Here is a 16,665-nt window from a genome sequence, read left to right as displayed (position 1 = left end):
GCGCCTGGGTGGCTCAGTTGGTTAAGCGACTGCCTTCAGCTCAGGTCATGATCCTGGAGTCCTGGGATCGAGTCCCGCATCAGGCTCCCTGCTCAGCGGGGAGTCTGCTTCTCCCTCTGACCCTCCCCCACTCATGTGCTCTCTCTCTTTCAAATAAATAAATAAAATAAAATAAAATAAAATAAAAAGAAAATGGCGTTGCTTTGAAATATGTGCTGGCTGGGTCTGTCCTTTCTTTCTTTCTTCTTCTTTCTTTCTCTCTCTTTCTCTCTCTCTCTCTGTTTTTTTTTTCCCTCCTTCTTAGAAGCCTATTCAAGGGCAAGGTAGTGAAATTGAAATTGAGGAAAGGTCAATGAGGGAAAATACCATTTGAATGGGAGGAGATGGGTGGTAATTCTTAACTGAGTGTCCCTCTTCAGTAGGCTCTCATATTTTCAATTCAGGAGACTATATGTTGGTTACTGAGTCCATGAAGGGCACTGCTCAAGATGCACAGCCTCCAGGGCCACCTGCCTTGCTAGATTAATGGGATCATTCTGAGAAATCATGGCCTGCAGGAAACATTTTTAACCAGTGCTGTCAGAAGGAATCACTCCATGTTTACCTTCCAGGATCTCGGCACAGGTTCTCCCAAGATGAAACGCAAGATTTTATAAATAGTGATCACTGGCAAAACGTTCCGGAAGACTCTCCTCTGAAATAAGTCCACCACACTGAATAACTATTTCAATGGTTGACACGATACCATCTCATTGAATTAAATATAAATTGGGCATTGGAAAATAAAACAAGATTTATTTAAACACTATCAAGGAAGAATGGGTTATTTATGACCCAGTAGGAATATTTTTTAGAAAGAATTCCCTCTTTACTCAATTTGATCTATTCTGTCCTTCAGGTTTTCATTACTTAAAAAAGGAAAGACATATAAAGTATGAAAGTCCTCAGCTTTATTAATGCAAACATATTTTTTATTAAAGAATGAATGCATTTATGCTATAGAATAGTTTACATGTGTTGTAGAACAGCAAGCAATATCTCCAAGAGGCAAGTTCTTCTCAATACGACTCCATGCTCATTCTACATGCCTTAAAACTGGACCCATACACGGGGGCACACGTACACACACACAAACGCATACACGGACACGCAGATACACAGACCAAAACGCTGACACCATTACTCTCTGGATTGGATGAGCTCTCATTTAAGGCTTCTGTAAGGTACCCCAGTGTCCCTAACATCACGGGGATTAAAAACAGACTTCAGTCAAGGAGCAACATTACCCGGAAAACTAACCATCTGCTCCCGGCCTTAAATGTATGTATTTGAACCAACACTTTCAATTTCATTCAGTGTTGACTCTGTGTTGATGATATCTAAAGATCCATGAAACTGAGACATTTCAGGCCCTCTTAGTGAGAATTTCTCATTAGAAACAGTGAACAAACCGTCAACTCTGCCCCTAAGATATCACCAATTTTAAGATAACGGGGTCAGATTTCCCTTTAGGATGTAGTTTCGCTAGACAAGCCAGGTGTATAAAGCACATTCCCTATTAGAGTACAATATTGAGTGATGGGGGCAAGGCTTCCTTGGTGATGCCCAATCAGATCTGAAGCTTGCCATGAAGGATTCATCAGACAGGACCATCAACTAAATAAGTTACCATAAATCAGAATTGATCAAAGGACAGCCTACATGGAGTTTGCTCACTTGCTGATAACTCGTTCCCTTTTTCCAAGGTTTCTGTGGTTGTGGTGGTTGTTTGAACTCCTACTTTGATTGTTTATTTCATCTGCTTGGTTATTTTCTTCCCTTTTTGTGTCCCGCAGTGTATACTGAGAATCCATCCCTTAGGGACGTTGGCTGGGTTGGAAGGGGAAAGAGGGTGGATGAGGAAGGATGAGGAAAGCAGCTATTAGTAGTTGCAAGTATTCTAAGAAAAGAGATGAAGTGAATACAATAAGAGGGTACTGCTTGATATATTTATGTAAATAAAAGCATTATCTTTAACTGTGAATTAACTGCCAACTATCAGGTTGTTAGTTGTAAAGCTCAATAAAGGCTGTGCTGATTTGCTTACTGAGGAGAGAATCTGCAACATGCCAGGGAGAGGGGCTCTCAGGATGAGCCTGAGGTGTCCCTTTAGCTCTGCGGCCTCCGCACCTGCACTCCCCCCCATATCCCCTCCCCATGACTAGGGATCCTATAAGTGTATCTAACATTCTTGTTGGATTTCATAAGGCAAATTGGAATGGTCCATCAAATAACAGATGCAGTGTATTTGCCTGAGCATGGTGATAACTGGCATGGAGGTCTCCTACAGGGAGGCATGGGGAAATGGGGGGGGGGGGGAAGACAGTCTAGAACTTTCCTTCCCATCCGCACACCCACCCTCCTCACAGTCACAGCAGCAGCAGATTTCAATGTAATGTAATTACTTTAATAATACATTTCTTTAGATTTAGAATTGCTCTTCTAAATTTAAAAAGCTTGGTCAGCCAATAGTTTGGCAGTCTTTTCTTCCCAAATTTGAATCATTGCTTATTCATCTATCATCTTGAATTCCTTGACCAATGCTGCCTTGCTGAAGTGTCCTAAGTTCATTCAGCCATCATCGGATTCCAATTCCTGGGAAACTTCTTCCGATGAGCTGTTCCTATGGATCCGACCATCACTCTTCATACTGTGGAAAGTCTTCTTGAAGGCCTCCATCATGGCGTGGGCCAGCTTCTTGGCCTCGAGCTTGCTCTCACACTCTACAGCATGGCAGTCCATCTGGTAGGACAGGTCATCGTTGATCTCCCTGTAAACCCAGGCGAAGATGTTGGGGCTCACGTTGTGGTCGGCGGTGCAGTAGGCAATGCGCGCCACCTGGAAGGTATCCATGCGGACCGTGGCTTCACCTTTGTGGTCGAGGTGATGGAGCCAGACTTGGAATGGTCGGATTTCCAGAAGGGCATTGGCTGGAAAGACATCTTCTCGGGCTAGCGTGTGCTTCTTCCAGAGCTCGATGACTGGTTTCTCTGTGCAGCCTGACAGAAACTGCATGCCTGTGGTGGGGACTTTACCCAGATAGGTAACCTGCAGAGGGAAGAGAGGAAGAAAAAGGGAAAGGTCAATATTAGGCTCTTCATTCTAGTTGTTCACTTAGATGTTCTCAGACAGTCACACTGTCACTCTGGGCAGGTGGAAAGACATCTTTCCAGCTCCTTAAAAAACAAACAAACAAACAAAAAACTGTCATCAGAATTTCTATCTTTTCTCCCTCACAAGTTGAGCACTTGGTAAAGGTATTGAAATGCCTTAAGTAGTGTTGGATTTTTAAAAAACCTAATTTCTAGAGACCCACTCTCCCTCTCCTCTCCCTACCCCTTTTTAAAATTCAAGTTAGAGTAACAATATCATCTTTTTACATAATTTGGCATTTCTTTAAAATCATAAAGCCATTTAAATTTTACTTTCAACCAAACACATGCAGAATTTAATGACAGGAGGAAGTCAAAAGGATGCCGTATCTGAAAAAAAAAAAAATCTTTATTAAACTTGTCTCCTTATCTCTTTACAATTCTCTCAGTGTTTGATTTCACTTAAGCTTTTGCTTCTAGCAAATGCCAAGGACACAAAAACTGTTCTATTTACATTATGGCTTAAAACATGATTGTTTTCCCCAACTCCCCCACCACCAGCAAGATAATTTTTTAAATATAGCAATGCACAGTTGTTTTTCAGCCTAAACAAGTTTTAAACTGATGGGCATCTGGTTATAGTGATAATAAAGGAAAGATCCACAGATGGGTTAAGACTGGAATGCTGGCTTATCAAATAGCTAGATGGGCAGTATGAAAACAAAGACAAATAATTCCAAGTGATTCAAATAGTGTCTTTTTCTTTTTTTTTAAGATTTTGTTTATTTGAGAGACAGAATGCACACACATGCCCGTGAGCAGGGGCAAGGGGCAGAGGGAGAGGGAGAAGCAGGCTTCCCACAGAGCAGGGAGCCCAATGTGGGGCTCGATCCAAGGACCCCACCCCCCATCATGACCTGAGTTGAAGGCAGAGGCTTAACCCACTGAGTCACCCAGGCGCCCCTCAAATAGTGTCTTTTAAAACACTCATTTATTATCATACTAAGAAGGGATTTTCATTCTTTCTCTTTTTTTTTTTTTTTCAGTCATCAAAATGCATGGAGCTGACACCGTTGGACAACTGGCATTATGGAAATGCATAAAACTGAAGAAATCATTTAAGAAATAACATGAAATAGTACATAATTAGGTTCAAAATTGGTGACACAGATGTAAATACTGTCAATTTGAGGAAGACAAGATCAGAAAAAGGTCCAATGAAATGATGAGAAAGGAGATTTGGGTACAATGATTCCAATCAATGTCTGTGTTTAGTGGGGCTATAAAGGCCACATACAAAAAGATGTAGAACACAGAAGTTACGTACAATTGCATTTTTTCATGGTTTGTTTATCCCTTAAACAAGAGTTAATTGGACAGCCCCTTAAAAAAATAACTTCTTTGTAAAGAAGCACAGTGCTGCACATTCTAGGAATACTTATCAGGAACCTATTATGTACAATGGCGAAGTGCCAAGGGGGAGGGAGAAGGAGGAGGGGGGAGATGGAGAGGTCCAAAATCAATAGGATGGAGGTCATTGGTATTTGCTCACAGCACAGTCTTTGAAGCCGACAAAGTCAAGATTTACATCCTAGTTCCACAGTTCACAAGGTGGGTGGTTCTGGGCCAACTGCTAACCCTCTACCGTAATTAATAAGGCAGACCGTGAAAAGGGCAGGCGAGGGATACAGGCAAAGTACCCTGAGGATTCAGAGAAGGGAGTGATGGTGTCCTGCTGATGGAAGGCCTCAGGGGAGAGAGTCACTGGATTTCAAGACATGGGTTCTCAAACGCCAGGGAGGAGAAGCACGTGAAGGTAGTGAGAGGAGGCAGCAGAAAGGAAAGGGGTTGCAGTGGGGAAAGCCCTCCTCCGCAGAGGGCAGCCCTGGAGAAGACACAGGAGGTAAGCTGCCACGGGATGAAAGCAGGCTAAACTTTGGAAGACAGCCCTGCATGCAGTCCAGGGAGCAGGGACATCCCTGCTCTGGAGGGAATGCCATGGAAGGTCTACAGTCCCAGAAGTGTCTGGGTCTGAGCACGATTGTGAATTTGGAAGACTTGCCCGATGCCAGGAAGAGTAGATGGGAAGGGCTGGGCAGTAGCTGAATGCTCAGACAGCACAACCAGGAGGCAAGAGGGCCTGGATCAGGAGTGGAGTTCGTGCAGGTGACAGGAAAGGACAGACGGAGCCTGATGGGGACGACATTACAGAGATGGGACTGACAACACGTGGCAGGAGACGGAAGGGGGAAATGACACAGACAGACAGCCCCACAAGGAGAGCCACAGGTTGGATGGCTCCTGTCACTCTGGGTTGGAGTAAATGTACAATAGAGAATTCTTGATTTATACACTTGCTGCAAATGTGCTTTCTGTATAGGGTACTTTAGGATACCTTTAGTCTTTTTTAACAGCTTTATTACTCTTTTATTGAGGTGAAATTCACATCACATAAAATTACCCATCTTAAAATGTGTGATTCAGTGGCATTGAGTAGTTAAAATGTTGTACAACTATCAGATCTGTCCAAAATATTTTCACCACCTCCAAGGGTGACATCACACCCATGAAGCTGTCACTCTCTATCGTCCCCCCCCCCCCCAAGCCCCTGCAAACTCCAATCTGCTTTCTGTTTCTATGGATTTACTATTCTAGATTTTCACATAATATGCGACCCTTTGCATCTGGCTTCTTTCACTGAGCATAATGTTTTCAAGGTTCATCCAAGTGGTACCATGTTGCAATACTTCATTCCTTTCTAGAACATCTTTACTTTCAGAAAATCAAAAGAAAATGGGGAAACTAGCTTCAGTGCTTGAAGTGAAAGTGCATTCTTTCTTACTAGCCACTGAAACTAGAAATAATCATACTTATATTTGATAGAAACAGCCTTCAGAGAGAGGAAATCTCCTTCAATTTGCTCTAATCTCACATACACACACACACACACACTTTTTAAAAAAGTTATCCAGCCAATGCCTTCTAACATGATATAATTAAGGGATGAGCTTAAAGAACTTTATTAGAAGTTGTAGATAATTCACTCCAAATGAAAGCGATTTCATAGTAGTTAAATACATGTAACTCGGAAAAATGTATTCCTCTCTTATAAATATTTATGATTTGAAAATTGAAGATTTTAAGGAAATGAAGCTTTATTTTGGAAGTGTGCTTGAGAGAAGGAGGGGGCAGAGATGAGTAGCCTGAAGAGCTTACTAAAATAATAATGAAAGCTACTTTTACTACGTAGACATATATAAAAACAATTTTAAAGCTCTGAGGTAGGACCATAGAACGTAGATGTAACCTCTTAGTATTAAACTTATTATGAAAGTAATCTCCTTTCAGTGGCCCAGTTTCACCAAGGTCACCTGGATAGCACACTGCACATCAAGCACGAGGTCCTAAACCATCATTTATATATATATCACAGCCAAATCAAGCCACACAGACGCTGAATAAGTAGTACCTAATGTTTGCGTCACACTTTAGACAAAAGGCACTTTGTGTCTACCAGCTTCGTTGACAACCCTGTGGATCCGTGGATCAGAATGGACTATGATTACCGCTAGCCCATTTTCCAAGATAAGACCCCTAGGTCAGGTGGTGGCGCTAGGACACGTACTCTGTCCTGCAAGGTGCTGGGCTTTCAGGTACATTTTGAGGATTTGTGAGGAAGAGTGCATGGAAAAGACATCCTAAAAAGATACCTGTTGAATTCCTAAGCCACTTTCCTATTAGATGAGAGCTGTTTCCGTTGGAGTCCACTTACGAGCCACTTGTTCATTTTCCCCATCTTTTGACTGTACGAGAGATTCTGGATTTCTGTGAGCCCCCTAAATGAAGTGGGTCCTCCCAAACAGTGGATAGCATTCTTTTGTGGGGTGCTTTCGTAAATGACACTCTTTTCCACGCCATTAGGGGCCTAGGCCTTTCTTTACAATTTTATTCCTTGTTGTATAATTTCAGAAAGACTCAGAAACCTCCTAAAATTCCCAGGTAAAATGGAGCACAAATAACAAAATTATACACACACACACACATATATTTAATATATTTAATATCTGTTTATAATATGCGATTTCTAAAACTCAAGAAAATATAATCTACTTAAAATGAAATCAATGAAAACAAACTGTTTAATCCCAGAACTGCAGATTTTTGGCATCTTTCCAAAAGCTGTCTGCAAATAGAGAAGCATAAACGTGTTCTCCCAGTACTAATCCCGACTATTCCGTCAGCTTCATCTTGCGAAGTATTACTCAGCCTGCAGAGGGAGGAGAGCTGAAAGTGGATTAGGGGATGACTCCTCTCCACTGTGACACTGACAGGGGCTTCCAAGCACACCAATGATCACTGGGGCTTCCACAACTTATGTTGGCTCTCGATTGGGATTTTCCATGGAGACTACGGAAGCTGCAGTGGACGGACAAGCCCTTCTTTGTACAAGCACAGAATTAGCAAACATGCTCCTGACATGCCAGAAAATGGCTGATTGTATAGATAAGCAGCTCCAGTCCTGCTGCTTGATAGGACCAGGGTCTGCTCACCTCAGGCCTTGGTAAGGCTCTTGGCTGAGTCTCCTCTTCAGTTAAATGAGTTAACTCTGTCCAAACCCTTCTAGGCAGTCCCAGTCATGAACTGTTCTCTGGTTCCTACAGGATCTAGTCAACATAAAACATGAGCTAGAGGGTCTAAACTGATGTCACTGGGTGAACCTTGGGAAGTCAAGGACACCACTGTTTTGTTGCCTTTGTGGAGTTGATGATGTCAGAAATCCCAGGAGATAACATAAATACAAAGAAACAACGCTAAGTTGGCATTTCTTAAAGAGACATGGAAAAAGAATTATCTGAATGGAGTTTCCCTAAAAATGGAATGTAAAATGATGACATGATGTACCAAGAGAGTTTCCCCTCAGAATGACCCCTTTAAATCAGCCCTGTTATCATCCATAATGGCCCGTGTTCTGGAATCCTCAATTTGTGCACTTCCCCCTCATAAGTCAACTGTTTACTACCTGCCTGTGCATTCACTAACCTTCCCCTAAGTTCTCCAGAGTCTGCCATTAACCCTTACTGCTGACTCTAAATCACTGGAAAAAACAACAACTCTTCAGGCTTTATTTAAAAAATGTTAATTTCTCTCTTTAATTTTTGATATATAGTGTAATAGAAAAATACCTATGGCTCTGTTTTTCAAGGGAAAACTTAAAAGTAAAAACTTAAAAAACAAAATCAACTCTCTCAAAATACCAAAGCTTCGTTATGCTGTGCATTCAGCCATATCCTCTACCGACAGGAGGCCACAGGATCTATGTGTGTCAATAAACAGAAACCCCCAAATACAGCGCGTTATCTCTGTAGCCTTCCAAATCGACACTGTGGCAGGGATTTACTCTCTCCATAGAGAGAGATCGCTTCTTGCCACAATCTTCCTTGTGCAGGAGACTTTCGTTCACACCCCTCTGTGGGCACTTCCTCCCTAGGAGTAAAAACAAAGGACTCAATGTGCAAGGCAGCTTCAGGAGGTTCTGCTGCCAACATAGCTGTACACCGTTTCAGGCCTGGTGAAGCAGAATCTTGTTATTCCTGCCCATCTATGAAAGAAGTGAATGTTTTCTAGATGAATAAGTCCCTTTTGAGCCTCATCCTTATGGGCTGCAATCTTCCAGAGCCACAGAATAGACGAGAAACCTTGAGTCACTAAACTGGTCACTAAATGCCCAAAATGGTAGACAGATTTTTTTTTTTAAGTTGTCGCCTCCCAGGGTGTAGGAACAAAGGGACTCAGAAGATGACGGGAAGTCTTCCAGGGGAGTAACAACCAGTTGGAAATATGCAGTAAATACTAACATCTTTTCTATGGTTGCAGGAACAGGCATTGGGCAAGAAACTTACTAAGAATGAATCATTCAGAGAGAAATAAACAAGCAGAGCAAAAAAATGAAAGTTTTTCCCCATGTGTCATTCAATGGCATACACTGATGCCTCAGACACAGACGGTTGCAATGTGTGTGAATGGGCTTTGCCCAATCCCGACTGAAAAAATTATTGGAGAATATTCATGATGTGTGAAAATCCATAGAGGCCATGGAGCTGAGGGGCCCACCAGAGCGCCTGCCCCAATCCCAGTGTCAGTCAGGAGAGACTAGTATCCTCAGAAGCTCTCCTTCCCACCCAGGACTTTTCCAACAGCTCAGCCAGCTCTCCATTCATGAATCACCATTCTTTCTTCATCTGTGGCAAAACAAACTCTGGTTGCCTGACATGGAGCCTTCTGGCCAACCAAGCTAGCACCATCCCTTCCTCTTGGTGCCAGTCAATATTTCATTCTGGCCTGAAAACCCCTTGTTTAGGACCCTGACCCATCTTATCCTAGACCACATAGTGGGATGGCGAGGCTAATGACAGGGGCCCCAAAATAAAGAGGTGGGATAGAATAGATGATCATGTAAGAATCCAAGCACCTGGCTTCCTGGAGATCTTAGACCTTCCAAGATGGACAAACCCAACTGCACAACCACACGAGCCCAGCTTTGGTTCAGTTTACTGTGAGGTTTCTACAGGATGGCACATCCAGATCAAAGCTTCTCCAGAGGCCTTTCTTGGGATATAAAAATCCTTGGTGTTCTTTCGTTGTCTGTAGGAGACTTGCTGTCCTCAGCTGACATAAAATAACATGATATGAACTCAAGAAGGAGAATACTTGACTGGGAATTCTAATAGCATTTGGGTTATAAGGCAGAAGATAAGAAAAAGAAGAGCCAACCCTGAGTCAACAGCAGAGTCAAACTCTTTTCCTCTGATATTAATTCCTACTGCACTTTGTGGAAAAATGGGACAGAACATTGAGATTCACAATCCCAGCTTGAACTGTCTCCTTCCTTGCTGGCTGCAGCAAAGCAAGCAACCACTAGACACTCTGAAGAGCGGGGATGGATCCACATAACGAGTTCCTAACAATCCCCAATGCAAAGGCAGACATAATGCTAATCATGACCTTGAAACTGTATTACAAGCTGTAAGCCATGAAGGAAGTATTAAAGAATAAATGCTGTTCACAGGAAAACCTATGAAGTCATTGTGAAAAGAAAATAAAGTAATAAGCTTGGGGCTTGAAAATTAAATTTTTTTTGAAAATTAAACTTCTTAAAGGCACATTCATTTGATAAGTATGTATTGAGCACCTACTAGGAACTAGGTATATTAGTGAACAGAATCAATATAACTCTCTGCCCTCTTGTGGGGCTTATGTTGTCAGTACACAGACAAAGCTTATAGGACTAAACCTGACATGGGCAAGGCTAGCTTTAGCGACAAGAATACACACATGCCTCTGTGAGCATTTTCAATGAATCCAGAAAACTTCTCTTAGGTTCAAAAAGGCCTTTCATACAGCACAATGGGGACAAAAAAAAAAAAATCCCCATTTAGAGTCCGTTCCTTGGATCAAGCTGTGTTCCATGAAGGCTCATTATTTTTACCTTCACTGTGGTTTTGGTTCCTCAGATGTTGCTGTGGTGGAAGGCCAGGCAGGAGAGGGGCTTTGGAAGAGCATCAAGGGAGAAGGGAAGGCGAGTAGGAACTAGAAAGATATAGAGGTAGATGACCAAGGCAGACTTTGCCTCCCAAACAAAATGGCCTGGCAACTAGAACACCATTGGTGACTTGACACTTGCCCTGGACAGAAGGGGTTCTTGGCCTCCCTTGACATCTATGTCTTCACTCTCAGGACGTTCCAGGCACATCAAACTGATTGGCCTTTAATGAACTATTGGAGTAAAATGATGCATTGTTTTAGGCTACTCAGTATCTATTCCACTTTTCTTAGATTTCTCCTTTCTTCATTTTGGAGATCCAAATAACAAGCGTTCCCAGTGTTTAAACCCAAAGTATTGATAATTATATTGCAATAAATTCCTGATGATTCAAAGGTGTATCATCAACATTCTCGGTCTTCAGTGCTCAATGGGGCCATTCATACCTGCCTAACACCATCCCTTTGTTACACATCACACAGCTGGTCCCTGAAAAAAAAAAAAGATGTGGGACACAGTGCTTCTACCCCAAGGACCAGATTCTTCCCTCTACCCCAATCTTCCTTGAAGAGGATCTAGACCCTTTTTAAAAATTTTTTTTTCTTTTCATTCTTATGTCACCTATCTTCTCTCTGGCCACTTCTTCAGCTGTCCACACTGAGACCCATCAGGAACATGGAAAGGTGACAGACACTCTGCCAGGGCTTGTTTAACATTCAAAAAGGAATTTGGAATCAGTTAAACTGTCCTTAACCTAAGATGTGTTTGCATAACTCAGGGGTTTAAACAAGGATGCTAGCTAGCATCAATAATTGAAGGAAGGAGACAAGAATGCATACTTAATATTCAGATATCCTATTCCTAAAGAATTTTGAAATGGTGTTTTAGAAAGCAAACAATCCCTACTTCAAAGAACAATTCCAAAGAGCAAATATTAAGCATGTGCTGTGTTGGCTCCAACCTTGCCCTTGTGGGTGGTATATATACCAACAAGCCAGACAGCATGTGATGTGGAATTGCTCTGGGAGCCGCACGCATGGTGAGCAGGGCTTTACAGAGCCCTCCACAAAGGCAGGAGAGCCTCAAAAGGCCAGCCTGAGAGGCCAGGGCTCAGCTCTCAGCAGACCTGGGAATCCCTTCTGGTTACCCCCCAGGGTCCTACTCCTCAGCCCTTCAGACTTCTGTGGGTCATCCCTAAGAAGCCCAGATGATTCTGGATCAAAATGAGGATTTTCTTCTCCAAAGTGAATCTTAGGTACACTCTGGGGCCTGTTTTTTGGCAGACCTCTTCAGGAGTAGACCCAGCTCTCCTTTGGCTAGACAGGGATGAGGAGCAATTGTTGCCATTTCCCTTAAGGCTATGCTTTGAAGTCTTTGTCTTATATCTGTTTGGCCAGGTTTAGTCGGCTGACCCAGAGGCAGAGGATGAGACTGGTGGCCTAAGGTAAGCCTGTCTCAAACAGCACATTTTTGTTATCCCCAAAGGGATGGTGATGACCTGGAAAGGCTCACAGACTTACTCTTAATTTTCTTCTTAGCAACAATGCTGGCAGTACAAATTTAGGTTTTCCAAAGTGCATATCTTCTGGTGCACATTTATGCATATTCCTTTGTTCAGTAATATTTATTTATTTCAGTAACTTTCCTAAGGTCATAAATATTAAGATACTTTTCTTATTGTTTAGCAAGTCTTTCCAAATATTTGCATGTGTTATGTTGACAGAATCTATAAAAATATTAATAGAAATCTTACTGGGAGATGGTTTCCTTTTATTATGTAAATGTATGTCATGGGGGGAAAAAGCAAATTTACTAAGACCCAACATCAAAAAATAATTAAATACTATTTTTGCACTCTAATAAAGAGACGAACATTGCTTCGGCTGTTAAATACAGCTTCTGTCTCACAATTAGGTGTTTAAGTGATAGATGTGTTTCTATGATTCATATTACTACATCTTCGTTCCAATGACGTAGAGTGATTTGAGACACTGTGCCCCATCTTGAGCTTATCAAGCAGTACCAATGCGCAATTTGTCCTGTCAATTGGCTCTTGGATGTATGAAGTTGGAAATACTGTCATTGTCACTGTCAAAGACAGAAGCGATTTATCTGGAAGGCACTGAAGTGTGCCCCTGAAGACAAAGTCACTTAATAAAAGTGACACCACACTGAAACATACATCCCCTCCTCGGGCCCCTTCTGGTGAGCTGGCTCAAGGATGGTCAAATCTGTCCCTCAGTAGGACAAGAGCAATTAATTCATGACAAGTTTGATATCTCTCCTTCTGCTTTCAATTCAGGGGAGTATCCTGGAGAGGGATAGACATTCAGCAGAGCTCTGCAAGGCCCCAAAATGTTCACAATGAGAAGATTCTCGAAATGATAAATCAATATGGAGCACACTGCTTGAGAGTTATCCTGACAAATGGATTCAAGGGACAAGCACAGCGGCAGGTGAAAAATGTCACCAAGTTTAGTCCTTGTAGCACTTTACCAATTCATTTTGCTTCATGCACAATTCGTTAGAAATGGACCAGAGAAGGCATTAAACATTTAGAAAGAATCACATCCAGACAACATTTGGTTGGAGGTAATAAAATAAACACACCAATCTCTGGGCTGTAAGTCTTGAGCTCTTAATCAAAGGCCAGTGAAGGTTTGCAACAAGAGAGGTACACTGAGGTGAACAAAACATGGAATTACTATGTATTCCAGAGAAATGAACACTTGTTCAGACAAAACCTCTACACGAATGTTCACAGAAGCTTTATTGGCAATAGCCAAGAAACGGAATCGGTCCAGATGTCTTCCGACAGACAAATGGTTAAGTAAACTATGGCACAGCTCTACCATGGAATGAACTATTGAAATATACCTGCAACAACCCAGATGGATCTCCAGGGAATTCTGCTGGGTGAAAATAAACAATCCCGAAAAGTGACAGACTGTAGGATTCCATTTGTATATCACTTTAGATATGGGGAACAGATTGGTGGTTGCCGGGGTCAGGGGTGGCGTGAGGGTGAGGTTAAAGAAGAGCAACATGAGGACTCACTGTTGTGAGGGATGTGTTTAGAATCTTCACTGCAGGACTGGAAACCTGCCTACACTCATGCAAAAGTTGCATAGAACTAAATACACGCTCATCATGAGTAAAACTTGGAAAAGCTGAAAAAGATGAGTGGAGTATGACTGAGGTATTACATGACAGTTTTGCAGTGTTACCATTGGAGAAAAGTGGGTAAAGTGTTGGGGAACTCTCTGGATTCTTTCTTTAAAAAAAAAAAAAAAAATTTATTTAGGGATGCCTGGGTGCCTGGGTGCCTTCAGCTCAGGTCATGATCCCAGAGTCCTGGGATTGAGGTCCACATTGGGCTCCTTACTCAACAGGGAGCCTACTCCTCCCTTTGCCTGCTGCTTGCCCTGCTTGTGCTCTCTCTCTCTCTCTCGGTCTTTATTTATTTATTTGACAGAGAGAGAGAGAGCACAAGCAGGGGGAGCCGCAGAGGGAGAGGGAGAAGCAGGCTCCCAGCCCGATACGGGGCTCGATCCCAGGACTCTGGGATCACGATCTGAGCCGAAGGCAGATGATTAACTGAGTGAGCCACCCAGGCGCGCCTGGATTATTTCTTAACAACTGCATGTGAATCAATTATCCCAATAAAAATATCAATTACAAAAGTCATCTCATCCATCTTATTAAGAGTTGTTTTTCTAATAAAGCTATCTTTTATTTATAATTACTTATCAAAATTTGTAATACATTTACGCTGTTCTGATCAATGCATATGCATATTAATTGTATGGATAACTCAAACCAGAAGATATTTAAATTTAAAGACATATGGTCAAAAAATAATTTTTTGAAAATTTCCATTATTTACATATTTTCCTTGCAGAAGAAATATGACAGGATGGGGAATAAATGATTAAACAACATTCTGAAATCCATTCTCTCCCTTTATGGGGGAAAGGGAGAGTGACCCGAGAAGAGAAAGAAATGGTCTGGTTTAATCTCCTTGTCAGCTTGTTAATGACAGACCTTGTGTCGTTTGCTAGCAGGCAAGTCCTTATCTATGGAATGCTTTTTGCAGGGTGTACCTGTTTGCCTAGAATTGTTCGTGGTAAACAAACCTGAAATCTGTAGAGTTACAGCACATGGCTTCCAGGAAAATGTCTCTTAAGCTACATAACTAAGTATAAAATGGAAATGTCTCGAGGTTTAAAGGGCTCTCCTTCATATATGTACTATAACCACATACAGTATTAGGTATCTCTTCTGTGTTATCTGGACTAGACCATCTTTGGTGTAGCAAGAAGAGACTGAAAGAGACTCACTGACGGTCCCAGATCTCACCTTGTTTTGCTTGTGCTGTTTCCTTGAAATTATTAGTAAAGTTGGTACTGGATGAAATTTCTGATCTGAACATCCAATCCTCTGTGTAATCTCGTAGGGTGATCAACAGCCTTTGAAGCAGACCCTGATATTATTTTAGGATGACATTTGGTGGGGTTGCAAGGGCTGCAGGAGGGGATAGGACTATAAGAGACCAGGAAGGAAGAGAAATGCTGCAGAATTGATGATGGTTAAAGAAGAGCTATTATAAGTAATGCTGCTGTGGACATGCGGGTATGGATATCTTTTCCAGTTAGTGTTTTCATTTTTTTTAGATATATTCGCAGAGGTGGAATTGCTGGATTACATGGTAGTTTCATATTTCTTATTTATTTATTTTTTTTTTTAAGACTTGGGGTTTGAACTTACTACCCTGAGATCAAGACCTGAGCTGAGATCAAGAGTCAGACATTTAACCGACTGAGCCACCCAGGTGCCCCATGGTAGTTCTATTTTTAATTTTTTGGGATCCCCCATTCTGTTTTCTATACTGTGGCTGTACCAATTTACAATCCCACCAACAGTACACTAGGGTTTCCTTTTCTTCACATCCATGCCATCTCTTATCTTCTTGATGATGGCCATTTTAACAGGCATGAGGTGGTATCTCATTATGTTTTAATTTACATTTCCCTAATGACTAGTGATGTTGGGCATCTTTTCATATACCTGTTGGCCTTTTGTAGATCTTCTCTGGGGAAATGTCTATTCAAGACCTTTGCCCATTTTTTAATTGGTTATTTGTTGTTGTTTGTTTGTTTTTGCTATTGAGTTATATGAGTTCTTATGTATTTTGGGTATCAACCCCTTACATGGTTATGCAAATGACATATGGTTTGACATTTTTTCCCCATTTCATAAGATTGCCTTTTGATGGTTTCTTTTGCTGTGCAGAAGCTTTTTAGTTTGATGAGGTCCCACTTGCTTATTTTTTCTTTTGTTGCTTATCTTTTAGGTGTCATATCCAAAATATTACCAAGACCCAAAAGCCAAGACATGGAAACAACCGAAGTGTCTACTGACTAATGGATAAAGAAGTTGTGATATATACATATATATTATTCAGCCATAAAAAATTGGGGAAATCTTACCATTTACAACAACATGGATGGTCCTTGAAGGCATTAACGCTAAGTGAAGTGTCAGAGAAATACAAATACTGTATGATCGCACTTATATGTGCAATCTAAAAAAACACAAAACAAACAAAAATCCCCCAAAAAACAAACAAAAAATACCAACTCACAGACAAAAAGATCAGACTTGAGGTTACCAGAGTCAGGGGTGAGACAGAGGGTAATTTGAAGGATGGTGGTCAGAAAGTCTGAACTTCCGGTTATAAGATAAATAAGGCATGTAATGTACAACATGATGACTATAGCTAACATTGCTGTGTGATATACAGGAGGGTTGTTAAGACAGTAAATCCTATAAGTTCTCATCACAAGGAGAAAATTCTTTTTTTTCTTTTTCTTTTTATTGTATCTCTGTGAGAAAATGAGTGCCAGCTATACTTACTGTGGTACTCATTTCACAATATATGTAAATCAAACCATCAGGCCATATGCCTTAAACTTATACAATGATGTATGTCAA

At 41.5% G+C, this 16,665-nt stretch overlaps 1 protein-coding gene across 2 annotated transcripts in view; it reads right to left on the bottom strand.

Moving 5' to 3' along the window:
* Positions 1 to 928: 928 nt before the first annotated feature.
* PID1 (phosphotyrosine interaction domain containing 1) overlaps positions 929 to 16,665 on the bottom strand; it is a 224,775-nt gene continuing 209,038 nt past the window's right edge. For both annotated transcript variants that reach the window (XM_035006944.1, XM_035006943.1), the window contains one exon: positions 929 to 3,087. In XM_035006944.1, the coding sequence (XP_034862835.1) occupies positions 2,611 to 3,087 (477 nt within the window). In that variant the 3' untranslated portion in view covers positions 929 to 2,610. The remainder of the gene's footprint in view (positions 3,088 to 16,665) is intronic.

This window comes from Mirounga leonina, unplaced genomic scaffold, assembly GCF_011800145.1.
Source record: "Mirounga leonina isolate KUSES-001 unplaced genomic scaffold, KU_Mleo_1.0 Mir_151, whole genome shotgun sequence".
Lineage (NCBI taxonomy): Eukaryota > Metazoa > Chordata > Mammalia > Carnivora > Phocidae > Mirounga > Mirounga leonina.
The sequence above is the reverse complement of the archived record's forward strand: the minus strand, read 5'-3'. Positions and strand labels throughout refer to the sequence as shown.